This window comes from Gymnoscopelus microlampas, assembly GCF_963454915.1.
Source record: "Gymnoscopelus microlampas genome assembly, chromosome: 19".
NCBI classification, from domain to species: Eukaryota; Metazoa; Chordata; class Actinopteri; order Myctophiformes; family Myctophidae; genus Gymnoscopelus; species Gymnoscopelus microlampas.
Genome location: NC_139956.1, coordinates 25280664 through 25295861, shown reverse-complemented (window position 1 = coordinate 25295861; position 15198 = coordinate 25280664). Strand labels below are relative to the sequence as shown.

General features: G+C 41.6%; 1 protein-coding gene across 3 annotated transcripts; it reads left to right on the top strand.

Moving 5' to 3' along the window:
* Window positions 1-312: 312 nt before the first annotated feature.
* Window positions 313-9810, top strand: LOC311034644 (uncharacterized protein). 3 transcript variants are annotated; one of them, XM_084042571.1, is made up of 4 exons: window positions 313-560; window positions 889-1728; window positions 4187-6009; window positions 6532-9810. In XM_084042571.1, the coding sequence occupies exons 1-4, from the start codon at window positions 506-508 to the stop codon at window positions 9559-9561; spliced, it is 5748 nt and encodes a 1915-aa protein (XP_083898697.1). In that variant the 5' UTR covers window positions 313-505; the 3' UTR covers window positions 9562-9810. The 3 variants fall into 3 exon arrangements, with proteins under 3 accessions (XP_083898697.1, XP_083898696.1, XP_083898695.1); XM_084042570.1 differs by having other exon boundaries at window positions 937-1728; window positions 4187-9810; XM_084042569.1 differs by having other exon boundaries at window positions 4187-9810.
* Window positions 9811-15198: the final 5388 nt, after the last annotated feature.

Here is a 15198-nt window from a genome sequence, read left to right as displayed (position 1 = left end):
GTATTTTTCAAAAATAGCCAAAGTATAAAATATGGTTAAAGTGAAGCTATATTAATTAATTTTGCTGGGGACCCCCTGGTATTCCCCCAAGGACCCCTGGGGGTCCCCGGACCCCACTTTGAGAACCAATGTCTTATAACCCTTATAATATGCAGCTTTGGGTGCATTCAGCGTGTATCAAGCACACATTATTGTGCAATGTATGACAAAGTTGCGCCAGTGGCAGAAGTGCTTACTCGTAACTTCCTGCTTTAGACACGGTGTGCTTCTAAAAAAACGCAGGACCGTCACATGACACAACAACGGCTTGTCACTCTTACTACTGTACAGTATGTCCCCTGTGATTGTGCAGTGCATCACTAGATCGTTTCACATTAGACCCACGTTGTAGTTTCTGGTGGCATTGCGTAAGGGCAATGAGAGTAACGCCTTACCGAAATACTAAAAAGTGGAATTGAAAAAGAGGAAGAGGAAGGACTAGAGGAAGAGAAGTGGCGGAGACGAAATGGAAGGGAACGGTGACTGTGAGAGCAGTAATACGGTCACAGTAACGATCACCGGTGAGTTGAGTCAAGGTCTCTTTTCATCCATTCATTTATACTATAAAGTCATCGTATAAAGTTCAGTATGTATGTTATTCTATTCGATAAGTCAGACAGATAAGAAGAGGGAAGTGACTTAGGAAATGCAAGTACCGCATGTATTGTGTCTGTTCAGTAAACTTATGTTAAATGAATACATTACCTACCAGTACACAGTAATGAAGAACAGGACAGACATTAATTTAACTGAGATAGCATTAGTAACACTTTATTGACAGGTAATTACCGATGTTGTAATTAGCTAGATCACTGAGCATGGTCGCATCTCTGTTTTTGTGTCATTTAGCTCAATCGGTACGGTGCACTGAGGAAGTACTGCTACCTCTCTTCACAGATGAATGCCTGCATGCCGTCATGCAGAAACCAGCAGAGACTCCAGCTTCACTCGCCGCTCCTCCCCTTCTCCCCGAAATTCGACTGGTCCTCCTGGGCAGGAAAGGAGCCGGGAAGAGCGCAGCGGGCAACACCGTCCTGGGAGGAATGGGGGGGTTCGAGAGCGGGAAGCCCACGGAGGAGTGCGTGAAGAGGCGGGCGGACGTGGCGGGGAGAAGAGTCATCGCGGTGGACACTCCTGGCTGGGAGTGGTACTACCCGCGCAACAGCACGCCCGATTGGGTGCGGCGAGAGAACTTGCGGAGCGTGTCGCTGTGCACTCCCGGACCCCACGCCGTGCTCCTGGTGGTACGGTCGTGTGCTTCGGTGACAGAGGCCTTCACAAGCCAGATAGAAGAACACCTGGAACCTTTGGGGAGAGGGGTTTGGGACCACACCCTGCTGCTGTTCACCAGGGGGGATGAGCTGGGCCTGGTGTCCATGGAACAGCGGATCCTGACCAGCGGGCCGGCCCTCCACAACCTCCTCAAGAGGTGCGGCAACAGGTACCACATCCTGGACAACAGCAGGAGCAAAGGGGATGCCACACAAGTTCAAGAGCTCATAAGGAAGGTGGAGGAGATGGTGAAGGGGAGACAAGGAGGAGATGGAGAAGTTGGGTACTTTGGGGTGGATACCCTGGTTCTGCAGGAGCTGGAGGCGGACGGGAAGCGGAGAGCGAGGGAGAGGAGGAAGAAGCAGAGGCAGATGGAGGCGCAGACGCAGAGAGGAACCATCAGAGCTGCTCTCATAAGTGAGTTGATCTAACTGTAGTCACTGTTCACACAGTGGTTCAATTTAAAGTGGTCATTTTAGTATGCTCCTAATTCATTACTTGCGTAAACTCAGACTATGCAAATGTACACTTGATCACAGAAGCTAATTGGCAATATTCACAAGCTGTGTCTGAAATCATTCACTACAGCTGACAAGTTAGAGCTCTGGAAATGCCACACAGTACCAATCTTTCTTTTGTTGTTCTCATGATCATTCAAAAAAAATCATAGGAGCAGTTTACACTGCGGCTCTTGCTACACTATATCCATTCATAATGGATGTACATGCATCATTTCATTAACTCTCATAGTGTCAGACTACACCCCCTGCTGAGTAAACATAGTGTATTCAGGTTTTTTTTACATCTACTGGAAACTATTGCAATAGAGTGTGATTGTATTTCTTTCCATGCAATGCATGATGGGATATAATGCTTGGTTTGTGATTGGTTTGTCAAGAATCAAGATAATGCTTAGTGGACTATATAGTGTGTATTGAATCATTTTGGACACAGTGTGTGTGAAACAATTCAGTCAAATGTCTGTTATGTAGGCTATTACAGACATTTGATAACACTTAAAACAGTGCACTCTAAACAAATCAATTTTTACAATTGTAATATTTTATCTGTTTTGCTTAACTAAAGCACTTTGTAACTGATTTTAAAGGTGCTATAAAGTGTATTATTATTATTATTATTATTATTATTATTATTATTATTATTATTATTATTATTATTACTCTCCGCCAGGAGAGTATTGTTATCACTGCGTTTTCACTTTCTAAACATGACACACCGATTGGTCAAGCCTCACGTGACACGTGAAATACTGTGATCTGATTGGCTAGTGACGCCACCGGGCCTATATATACATGGCATCACTCTGACAGTGTCTCCGCCACTGTCAGAGTGAGGTAAGACGGGAACCATGAAATGGCTGCATGGCTGATACATAATTGGCAGATAGGACAGATAGGACATTTATATAGACAGGAGGGATATGACATAGGACACTTATACAGACAGGAGGGATAGGACACTCACACAGACAGAACGGAAGAGGACACTTACCCAGACAGGTTGGATAGGACACTTACATATACAAGAGGGATAGCGACCTATAAATACATGTGTCACTGTGATAAGCCAGATTCCAATACCGAAAATCCGGCCACTAGCTCACTCCCAGACCTTCGAACCGGAAGTAGTCAAGTAGTCGCTGTCCAATTGTTCCTATCTGTCTTATTGGACAGATAGGACAGATAGGACACTTATATAGACAGGAGGGATATGACACTTACATAGACAGGACGGATAGGACAGGAGGGATAGGACACTTACACAGACAGGACGGATAGGACAGGAGGGATAGGACACTTACACAGAATGAACGGAAGAGGACACTTACCCAGACAGGATGGATAGGACACTTACATATACAAGAGGGATAGCGACCTTCGCGACCTTCGAACCAACACAAGTCTTCTGGCGGAGAGTTGTGCTCCGAGGAGCACTTTTTCTAGTTATTATTATTATTATTATCATTATTATTAAAGGGGCAGTTCACCCAAAATAGTTCAACCAGAGTGATACTTATTCATATCGTGATTTGCTGAGGTTTTGAGATTTATACCGTAGAGATGTCTGCCGTCACCCAAATACAATGGGGCTCAATGACATTTGGTTTGTGGCGCTCAAAGCACCGAAAGATAATATTTGAAAAACTCAACAGCAATGTCTCTGCCCAGAAAGTATGACACGGTCACGATAATCTACAGACCTCATTGTGAACACTTTAATTTAGAACTATTTACAACAGTAGTGTCCCTGCTAATTGTACAGTATATCATCATATACTGTAGTTGAGGCTGAGTTTTTCAAATGTCATTTGTTTGCTGCTTTGAGCATCACAAACTAAGTGCCACTGAGGCCACAAGTGACTCTTGAGGTGACAGCAGGCACCTCTTTGGCTGAAATTTTCAAACCTCACCATTTGGGTGAGCTGCCTCCATGTTAGCTGCCTCCTTTGTTAGAACAGTGGTTCTCAACCTGTGGGTCGGGACCCCGAGGGGGTCTCCACATGATTGTGGGGGGGGTCCCCAGATGACAGTGAATTGACAATTCAAGGACAAACTATACTGTAAACAATTGTCAAACCTTGGCCAAATTGTCAAATAATATAAGAAAGAGGAAAAAAATAATAATAGACGATCTACAAGCACACAACGCCTTGCAGCGCGAGGCGTTGTGAGCTTGTAGATCTGCTATTTTCACAATTGAATGCCTCAACTCCTACATTGCTTGTCAGGGTGGGGGGGTCCCCAGTTCAAATATGATTATTTTGGGGGGTCATGGCCTGAAAAGGTTGAGAACCACTGTGGTAGAATACAATCACATCATCCCAGTGAGCTCTCTGTTCATTTCTCCCCGCCAGGCGATGGCTCTCACGCCTCAGAACTGGACACCCGGCAGTCGTTCTCCAAGGGCTTCCGACGTCTTCCGGAGGTCCGACTGGTCCTGCTGGGAGAGCGCGAGACGGGGAAGAGCTCGGCGGGCAACACCATCCTGGGCGGGGCCCGCTTCTTCCAGATGGGAACGGTAACAGAGGAGTGTGTCCGCCGACAGGCGGAGGTAGCCATGAGACTGGTGACAGTGGTGGACGCCCCGGGCTGGGAAGGAGGGGTTGCGGGTCCAACGCCAGAGAGATCGAAGAGGGAGATCGTGGCTAGCGTGGCGATGTGTCCCCCAGGGCCTCACGCGCTGCTACTGACCCTGAGGTTGGACACGCTGGTGAAGGTGGGCCCCGTCACAGAGCATCTGGAGCTCCTCGGCGAAGGCGTGTGGAGACACGTTGTCTTGCTGTTCACCCACGGCGACCAGCTCAGGGAAGGGGTGGGCATTGAGCAGTACATCGAGAGGGGCGGCAGGGATCTGCAGTGGCTCTTAGAGAAATGCAGGGGGAGGTACCATGTCATTAGTAATGTAGACGTAGGAGGCGGTAGTGGAGCCGTGGCCGGAGGTGGCAGCGGAGGCGCCACGCAGGTGACGGAGCTCCTGGAGATGGTGGAGAAGATGGCCGTGGGGAACCGCTGCGAGGCCTTCTCGGGCCTGGTTCAGGAGGTCAGCAGCTTGAGCCAACAGAGGAACGAGAAGTTCAATCAGCGGCTGAAGGAGGTGGGCGACAAAACGCTCCGGCAGGAAACCGAGCTGAAGAAAATGAGGGAGAGAGAGGTGAAAAGCATCCGGTGGTTCTTCGACAGGAAGAAGAAGGTGAAGTCGCCCGGGAAGTTGTTCGGCGGTGCGGAAAAAGAGGATGAGGAGGAAGAGGAGGAGAGAAGGAGCGGCGAGAAGACAAAGAATGAAATGGGAGAGCTGGAGGAGAGGATGAGGTGGCTGACGGAGGACAAGGAAAGAGAGATTCACGATCTGAACGCCGAACACGACAGGATCCTGGCCGCTTTACACCAGTGCACCGGGGAAAAGGATGACAGCATGCTCAAACTGGAGCTGAAAGAGAGAGAGATCGAAGAGCTGCTTGAGAGAATCGATGAGCAGCAGATGAAGCTGCTGGACCTCGAGCGCCTCGGCTCGGAGAAAGACCGTGAAAGAAAACAGAGGGAGGGTGAGAGCAGAGTTAGGCACCAGGAGTTGAAGGATGAGATTAAGAATTTATCCGAAAGGGTAGAGCTGCACGAGAAAGGGAAGGCAGAGTTGAAGAAAAGGGTTGAGGATTTACAAGCAGACATATGTGAGTCAGAAAGGCACCACAAGGACATTATTTCACAGCGTGAGAGTGAGGACGTCGGGAAAGAGAGGGACAACAGACAAAAGATGGTGGAGGTGGAATGCAAGCTCAAAGGAGAGATGGAAAGAAAACTGAATGAAAAAGAAAAGGAGATGGAGGACTTAAAGCTTGAAATGTGTCAAGAAAATCAGGCAGAGATGGAAAGAAGACTGAATGAAAAAGACAAGGAGATGGAAGGCATGAAACTTGAAATGAGGACCGCGTGTCAAGAAAAGCAGGAAGAGATGGAAAGAAGACTGAATGAAAAGGACAAGGAGATGGATGGTAAAGAACTTGAAATGAAGACGGTGTGTAAAGAAAAGCAGGAAGAGATGGAAAGCAGATTGAGTGAAAAAGACAATGAGATGAAGGACAGGACACTTGACATGAATAAAGAATGTCAGGAAATGCAGGCCGAGATGGAAAGAAAACTGACTGAAAAACACAAGGAGATGGAAGACATGAAACTTGAAGTGAAAACAGAATGTCAGGAAATGCAGGCAGAGATGGAAAGAAGACTGAATGAAAAAAACAAGGAGATAGAAGGCAAAGAACTTGAAAAGAGGACATTGTGTCAAGAAAAACAGGCAGAGATGGAAAGAAGACTGAATGAAAAAGACATGGAGATGGAAGGCAAAGTACTTGAAATGAAGACGGTGTGTAAAGAAAAGCAGGAAGATATGGAAAGCAAACTGAGTGAAAAAGTCAACGAGATGAAGGACATGACACTTGAAATGAAGAAAGAATGTCAGGAAATGCAGGCAGAGATGGAAAGAAGACTGAATGAAAAAGACAAGGAGATGGAAGGCAAAGAACTTGAAATGAGGACAGTGTGTCAAGAAAAGCAGGAAGAGATGGAAAGTAGACTGAGTGAAAAAGACAAGGAGGTGGAAGGCATGAAACTTGAACTGAAGACACTGTCTAAGGTAATGCAGGCAGATATGGAAAACAGATTGAGTGAAAAAGACAGTGAGATGGAAGACATGAAACTTGAGACCAAGAGAGCATTCGAGGAGAAAGTGGAAGAGCTGACGTCACAGCATCGAAGAGAGATGGAAAGAAAAATAGAAGAGAATGAGAGAGAGATACAAGGCATGAAACTGCAGCATGAAGACGAAATGGTGAGGAAAATGAAGCAGACGGAAAAACTGGAAGAATTGAAAAGTATTCAGTACCAGGAAGAAATGCAAGGAGAGTTAAGAGGAAATGAGGAAGTTATGGAAAAGGTCAAACAAGGTCACCGGGATGAAATAAGTCACATACAACAAGAAGCAGAAAGAGATATTAAAGAGATGAAGCAACAGAATGTAGATAAACTTGAGAAGATTAGTCAAGAAACATCTCAGTTACAGCAACAGCACGCCATCCAATTGGAGGAAACAAGACGAGAACATGAAAAAGAAAAGGAGACATTGTACCTAAAATATACAACAGAGATCACCCAAAAAAATAAAGAAAAGGAAAGAGAGATTATAGAGTTCAAACAGCAGCATGCACTCCAAACTGAGGAGACAAGGCAAGAAAATGAAAAAGAGAAGGAAGAAATTATTCTAAATCATGAAAAAGAAATGGCAAACATAATTCAAGAAAAAGAACAAGACATTGTTGAGTTGAAACGCCAGCACGTGAGTGCGATGGGAAGAGAACTCCAAGAAAAGGATGAGAAAGAACAGGTTGTTCAAGTTCAGAATGGAAAGATGGAACAAATACTGCAAGACAAGGAAAGAGAGACTATTGAGCTGAAACGGCACATAGAAAACATAGAGAACAGCCTTCGACTAAAGGAGGAGAGGGAAATGCTCGATGCAAATCACAGGAGAGAGTTGGAACAAAGACTACAAGAGAAAGAACAAGAGATGAAAGAGATGACGTTACGTATCGTAAACGAAAAGGAGAAAAATGTGAAAGAACAGGAAATGGAGGTAGAACAGACGAGGCAGCAAACTGAAGCCAGAGAGACCAAATGGAGGGAGGAACAAAGAAAGAGGGATGACAGGAGGGAAGAAGAGATTGAGCTACTGAAACAAATTATTGAGAAGAATGCACAAGAACATACCCAAACACAAGAACTAGTGACACAGAAAGATAAAGAACTAGAGGAAGCGGCAGAGAGGTGTGCAATCCATTTGAAACAGCTGAAAGAGAACAATGAAATAAATACCTCCACAATCACTGAAATACAGCGGCAACATGCAGAGCGAGAGAGAGAGAGCGATGCTAAAATGACACAAAAACACCAAGAGAAAGAAGCAGAGCTCAATAGCTTGAAACGAAGAAACAGTGAGAATGAAAAAGAGATTGCCAAACTGAGGCAAACAATCGAGCAGACAAACTCGGAACTGAAGGAGTTGACAGGCAAGGTGGAGAAGGAGACGACAAACATGATAGGGGTGTACGAGGGGCAGATCGCCAGCATAAAGGAGGATATTGAATCTACAACACAGGAGAAAGAAATCGCCATGAGCCAGCTGCGAGAAGTCGAGGAAGACGGCAACAGACGCGTTTCAGACATCACCAAGAAATACGAGGAGAGCCAAGGCAGAGTCACAGAACTGCGAGAACAAAATGAGAAAATAACAAAAGAGATAGAGGACCTCCGAGGGAAGTATGAGGAGCATGAGACCGAGTGCGAGGCGCAGAGAAGTGGTCGTGTGGGTCGGGAGGAAGAGATTACTGAACTTCTGTGTAGATATGAAGAGCAAGTGAAAAGCAAGGACTCTGAAATCCAGAACGTTTTGCATGAGAGAGATCTAGAAGTCACTGCTTTGAAACAGACAAACGAAACACTGCAGAGAGAGGTGGAGGGGATGAGAGCGACAAAACCAAAAGAAGAACTTCATGACAGAGAGAATGACGCAAGGGATACGATCGCAAAACTGAAGACCTGGGAGCAAAGTCTTGAAATGAGGGAGGCAGAGGTGTGCAAAAGAGGGCGAGGTCAGGAAAGTAAGGAAAGAGACGATGTGCCCCGAGATTCAGAGCTGTGTAATGGAGACTATGTGGTGGACACGAGCAACATGAACACACGTAAATTACATGGAGCTCATAGGAAATGTGAACTGATGACTGCAGTCAATAGTCCAGTGTCAGCGGGAGATGCTCATGTTATGTACCAGGAGGTGGGTGTGGTGGAGGAGCCAGACAGGAAGGAAGACGAAGCGAGAGGGACAGAATCAGATAGGAGAGCCCAAGGCCCAAAAGTAATGGAAGATCAGAGAGTAGAAACAGCCTCATCAGCTTCTGAGAGCAATACATGTCAGTCTGTCACACTGGGAGACATGGGGAGCACAGAGGAGAGGGGAGGAAAAGTGGAGATGAAAGGCAGTGCATCAAAAATGCGTGAGGAGATGGACAAGAAGAGGAAGGGAAACAAAATGGAAGATGCAAAGGTCATCAGAGCGGATAAGTTGCTGTGTCCAAGTCACGACCACAGCGCAGTAAACAGCAAAAATCTGCCTGAGTCAGAGTTAAGGGTGGTGATGTTAAGGGAGAACCAGTCCTCCCACTACCCAGTAGGAGTCACCATTTTGGGCAGAGAGGCATCACAGGCCGATGGGTCAAACTCCGAGCCCTGGAGAGGCCAGATAGCCGGGCGGAACGTCAGTGTTGTAGAGCCGCTGGGTGTCGGGTGGCGCAACGGACCGGACCCAAGCGACACAGCACAGAGAAAGAATATTCTGGACAGCGTCTCCCTGTCGCACCCAGGACCCCATGTCCTCCTTCTGGTCATACCAGCTTACCTGACCCTCACTCCCAAATACAGGAAGGCTGTGGAGGACCACGTGGGATTGTTTGGGGAAAAGATGTGGCAGCGCACATTGCTGCTGTTCACATGGGGGGAAACTTTAGGGGAGAGCACCGAGCAGCACATACTGAGGAATGGGGATCTAATGGCGCTCATAGAGAAATGTGGGGGCAGGTATCACATGTTAACCAGCAAGTTAAACAACGTTCTAATAGAGGGATTATTTGAGAAGATAGAGGACATGGTGGCATTAAACAATACAGAACAGTGTTTGTTGTAGAGCTGTATGGTGACATTGTGAGAAATGTAGTAAGAAACAGCACAAAAATGTTTTTTTTAAATATTATTATTAGTGTCTATAATGCTTTGCATTATTCAACATGAAATGTTGGCACTTCTCATGTGAGAAATAAAATGATTTATTGTAATTTATTGCATTGATGTTGTCATTTAGTCATTCACTTATACAGTACATTCATTCATAATATTTATTTTGTAAACACAGGAAAAGTATTCTAAAATAATGCTGTGTGTTTTAATGTAAGAATAGCAACATTATTCTAAAATAGTGGTATATGTTTTAATGAAGGTCTGAACCATATTCACATTCAAAGTCTTTAGATGTGCAACTTTTAGAAGATACACTATAGTTGAAAGCAGCATATGTGAAAATAACTTGCAATCTCCACAAGATGGAGCTCTTGTTTCAACTTTTAACATTATGCGAAGATGATGTTGAAAGCAACTTCATGGCAGCATGGAGTTTTGCCCATGGAATCTTGTTTGAAATTTCACCACATTTAACTTGACTCATTTTGAGATAGATAGTTTAGATAGCCAAACCCTCTAGCACCTGGGAGTTCACTGTATGCTGATAGGACCCCTACTTTGAAGAAGATTGTGAGCCTTGATGAGAGGGGTATAGCTCTTATAGATTTTTTTTTTTTGGAGACAAATGTCTTCTAAATCCTATATAATGCTATGTCAGTGGTGCTCAAACTTTCAAGGAACCCTCAAAATTATGTATTTTGCCACGGACCCTCATCAGAAAATATTTTGTTCCAGGGACGCCCAGATGCAAAGATTTGAGTAAAAAATGTATATTCAAAGATTTGCACAAATCTGCACGAATTAAAACAAATAGCAGATCTACAAGCTCATAGCGTGGCACGAAGTGACGTGCTATGAGCTTATATATCTGCTATTTTTGAATAGCCAAAGTATAAAATGACACTGATGCTTTCCCGCCTTTAATGGCTTAAGATAAATCTGGGATGTAGTTGCATTTTAACTACTTATTTTTGTATATATTTTATGCACAACTAATCAGTAGACACAACATCCAAAACATTCATATGCAATCAACAAGTTGATATTTATGCATTATACAGTATGTAGTGACTCATACTGAATGCGGCTGCAAAGATTCTTTTTAATCTATCCTTAAAAGGAGAATTGTCTGTAGAGATGAGATGAGTGGGTGTTGTTTTGTTGTCATCCCTGCTGAGTGCATCGGGGACAAATAATGCTATGATAGAGACATTGTCTAAATAAACATTTAAAGTAATGAGTTACCCAGTTTTCAGCCACTGCAAGATAATGAATTACCTCTCGTCTTTTTTAGCAAAAGAAGCATCATCACATTAAAAGATTCATTGTAGCCTATAAGGTACACATTGTGAAGGCCCGTCTCTCTTAACAAAAACTCATAGAGAATTTTGGCCTTCCACTTGACTCTGCTCATGTAATTTCTCTGCAGCTTTTATGACTTTCTTGTCAGGCTTCCATTAATTGAATTAGAAAATTGCAAATACCAGGTACATGTAAAGTTAATAACAATAATAATAACAATATGACAAGAATTAATAATTCATTGTGATAAAGAGGAGAAAACTATAAATTATATACATGTATTAAATAACAAAGTTACAAAGTTCTGTAAATTAAAACAACAAAATAAGCTAGAAGCAAGAATTCAATGGCTTATGGTTTCCTTAATATTCACACTAAATAGTGTGCATACTTTATGATATAGGTGACTGTGAAACCTTATTGGACTGAAAGTGAAAACCAAATTGGACTGCAGACTCCAATCTTAAAATACATTTAAGAATATTTCGACATTATAAAGTAAGTAACACAAGGTTATACAATTGAGTTTCAGCTGCATCTTAAAAGATGCCGTAGACTTTCCTAAACATTTCCTCTGGCAGGTTGGGTTTAACAAGAGTCCTATTTACAAATGCATAAAATATACTGTAGTAGAATCATCTACTACCAATCTCTCTTATGTGAGGTCAATTGCTGTATGTGTGCATGTTCAGTTAGTGCATTTCATAGCTTCAGAGCAAATTCAAACCACAACTCAATACATGTGTCTGAAAATGTGTGACTATGGTTTTGTGTCTAAAAATATGAACAATTCAAAATGTCTATGTTAAAGCTTGAATGTGTGACAGGTGCTTTCACTGCACTGGAGATCAGATCAGACGAAGTTTTATCCTACATACAGCTGTGTGTAAGTGTGTCACAACAAAGGATGTTTACCTAGGCACACATCCCTGCATTTTATCACCATCTCATCAGCCGCTACTATATGTATTTATATGTTATACAGATGGTACAAAACGGTAACACATTTGTGTATACACACATACACAGATGCATACACACATACAGTATGTAGCCTATGTGTGCATATACAGTATGTGTGTGTATATCACCCATTCTTGAGAATTGGGACAAGTCTTGTCCTACCAAAACATTTCAAATTATTATTTATTAACACTCATTTAAAAAAAAAAAAAAGATTTATACAATGTTTCCTTTTTTTTTTACATCTAAACTTGCACAGAAAACACCCTTGTCTAAGACAAGGATTCACAACTTCAAACATGATATATATTTTTGGTTAAAATAATTAAAAAATAATAGATAACATAGATTAGAATGTACTATTAATATCAACTTTTTTTAAATGTGTTTTTTTGTAAAGGTTTTTGTCCTTTTGAATTGTGTCCAAGATCGTTTTCTGTCAGATTTCTACAAAAACATAATTTAATCAGGCATACTGTAGCAGGTTTTAGCTAAATTCTAAGGTCCCCTGTCTCACTTCCCGGTAAAAAAAAAAGGCGGGAAAGCTGCGAAAACTCTGGTAAGCTTTCTATTTTTTGATAAATGCACTAAATAATATTACTATCTGGTGTGTCCCAATCATAACATGTCCACTCTGTCAGTCCTTCAAAAGTCCAAACTTTTGAAGGACTTTTTGAAGGTTCTAGCATTAATAGAGCCAGATGTCAACTCCGTCAGATATGCCATCTCATGAGATTAGATGGTTTAATAGTCAACACTTTGATCTTTTAAAATATCTTTTCCCGTCATAATATAAATGGTGCATTTATATGGCTCCTTTATCTAAAGCACACTACATTGTGCATTACATTCACACATCGACAGTGGAGGAAACCATGCAAGGCACCAACCTGCATGGGGGAGCAGTTTAGGGTTCAGTGTCTTGCTCAAGGACTGATCGACACTGACTCAGGGGGAGCCCGGGATTGAACTGGGAACCGTCTGTTTCCCAAGCGGCCACTCTACCTCCTCCGCTACTGCCACTATATGAATGTATGTATGCATGTATGTATCGCATTTGTCCTGCATAGAGTAGCTGTGTGTGTGTATGCATAAGCATACGTGTAATGTGTATAGGTTTTGTGTCTAACCCTGTGAACTTTCCAGACACCACATGTAGGTGAATTTCTTAACCCAGTTTCCCCTCATTGCCGACAACCAGTTACGATACCATGGTTACCAAATGACTGGCTGCTTTACCAGTATAAGAAACCAAGATATTAAGATCCAAAATGTAATATCTTAAGACTTAAGATTTTATGATTAAAATATCAAGACATTGATATTAAAATGCATGTTTGTATGATTCAAAATTCAGATTTTGATGTTCATAATTTAAGACATGAAGATAATATTGCAGGTAATTTATTAAAATGCATGATCAGGTCAAGTTTCTGTCTGCTTGCATGCTATTAATAATCTTTTAACAATATATCATTTATTTTACAATTTCGACATTTAGCAGAATGACTTACCAAAGTGCAAGGAAAAGTACAGTATGAGAACAAACATAATGCAACATCATCTAGCAGTTATCTAAAAAGAAATAGACTATACGGTAAATAGATGCTAGCTTTGTTAAAGTAAGTTATTTGCAGTATATGCAGTATACTACATCCTCGTTCTGTCTCTAATTCCTTATCCTACTATTGCTAAATACATACATTGTCAATTGAGTGCAGAAGCTCCTTGGGCTACCTGGGAAAAATACATCTTTTTGATACTCCAAAGTCTAGGTTAAAATTAATGTGCAATGTTGTGTTTGTTTGCTACTAGAGCATTCAGTATTATTGAATCAATACAAACAAAACTACCAGTTCGATGACCAAACCCACTGTTCTGATTAAGAGATATGAAGTCCGCATTCAAAATGTACTTGACAATTTATTTGTATTTCATTATTGGAGCAGGATAGTGGAGGATTGTTGGGCTTGATGACTTCATCAGCGTCTGCTACTAGAGCCCGGTTTAAGAATGACTAGTCTGTGGATCTTTTACAAGCAAGATCTTTTAGTAGTACTATCGTATTTTAAATCGAAGTTGTGTTTCCTATTGTCCTTTGTGTAATGGTTGTTTTGTTGATTGTGTAAACAAATGTTTATTTCTGATATCCTTACTGTTAATTCCTTTCTATAATCTAATGTTTTAGGTCCCATCGAACAATTGTAATTTATCATTCAGTCACATGGATTTAGAACAAAGTTGCTCTAAAAATGCTACATTTTCTCCTCAAACGTGAATCTAAAACGCAATTTGCAATTCAGACATGATGCTCTTATATCCAGAGCGTCATACAAGTGCAAAATCTGAGTAAATGGTATATGAATGCTAGTCAACAAACGACAGCATAAATAGCAGTGGTGGAAAAAGTACTAAAATGTTTTACTCTAGTAAAAGTATCAATACTGCAAAACAATACTCTGTTACAAGTAAAAGTCCAGAATTCTAAATGTACTCAGTAAGAGTACAAAAATATTGGTATCAAAATGTACTTAAAGGACCAAAAGTAGAAAGTGCTCATTATGCAGAAAGATATCATATGTCTAAAATCAATAAAAAATCTTTTAAAAATACCAGATCTGCAAGCTCATGACGCTGTGTGAGCTTGTAGATCGAATATTTTCAAATAGACAAAATTTGAATAGGGCTGAATTGGTTAATGTATGCTTTGTAATAATAAGCTAAATCTACAAAGTAACTAGTAACTAAAGTTTTCAAATAATTGCAGTGAAGTAAAAAGTACAATATTTGACTGTGAGATGCAGTGGAGTAGAAGTAAAAGTATAGAAAATTGGAAATACTCCAGTAAGGTAAAAAGTACCTCAAAATTGTACTTTTAAAAGTTACTTTCCACCACTGATAAATAGTCATACAGTAGAGTACAAGTGCAAAGAGTACAATGTAGTACGTGCTTCAAAGAAACTAGAATACTAGGTAAACATCAAAACTAGCATCTGTCTCATAGGACCACGATGAAAATAAGCTCTCGTGCTGTATTGTGTTTTATCCTTTTAACAAATGTTATGTATATTATGCATTTTTGTCAGTAAAGACGGCAATCAATCAATAAATCAATCGGTCTAAAAACAACATGTAAATAGCATTATAAGCATTAAAGGACGACTTCACCCATTTTCAACCTATCTTCATATAATTGGTCCTCACTAATGCTCATGATAAAATGGTTCCATTTTCTTCTACTCTGCGTCTGTGTCTCATATTTTATTTTATTCTATTAAAGTAATTCTATTAAAATAGAGCACTGAAGTCTGACGTAATTTAT

Coding starts and splice junctions, on each gene's coding strand:
- LOC311034644 (XM_084042569.1), top strand. CDS start 506: ATGGAAGGGAACGGTGACTGTGAGAGCAGTAATACGGTCACAGTAACG. Junction 561..888: donor GGTCACAGTAACGATCACCG/GTGAGTTGAGTC, acceptor TGTGTCATTTAG/CTCAATCGGTACGGTGCACT. Junction 1,729..4,186: donor CATCAGAGCTGCTCTCATAA/GTGAGTTGATCT, acceptor TCTCCCCGCCAG/GCGATGGCTCTCACGCCTCA.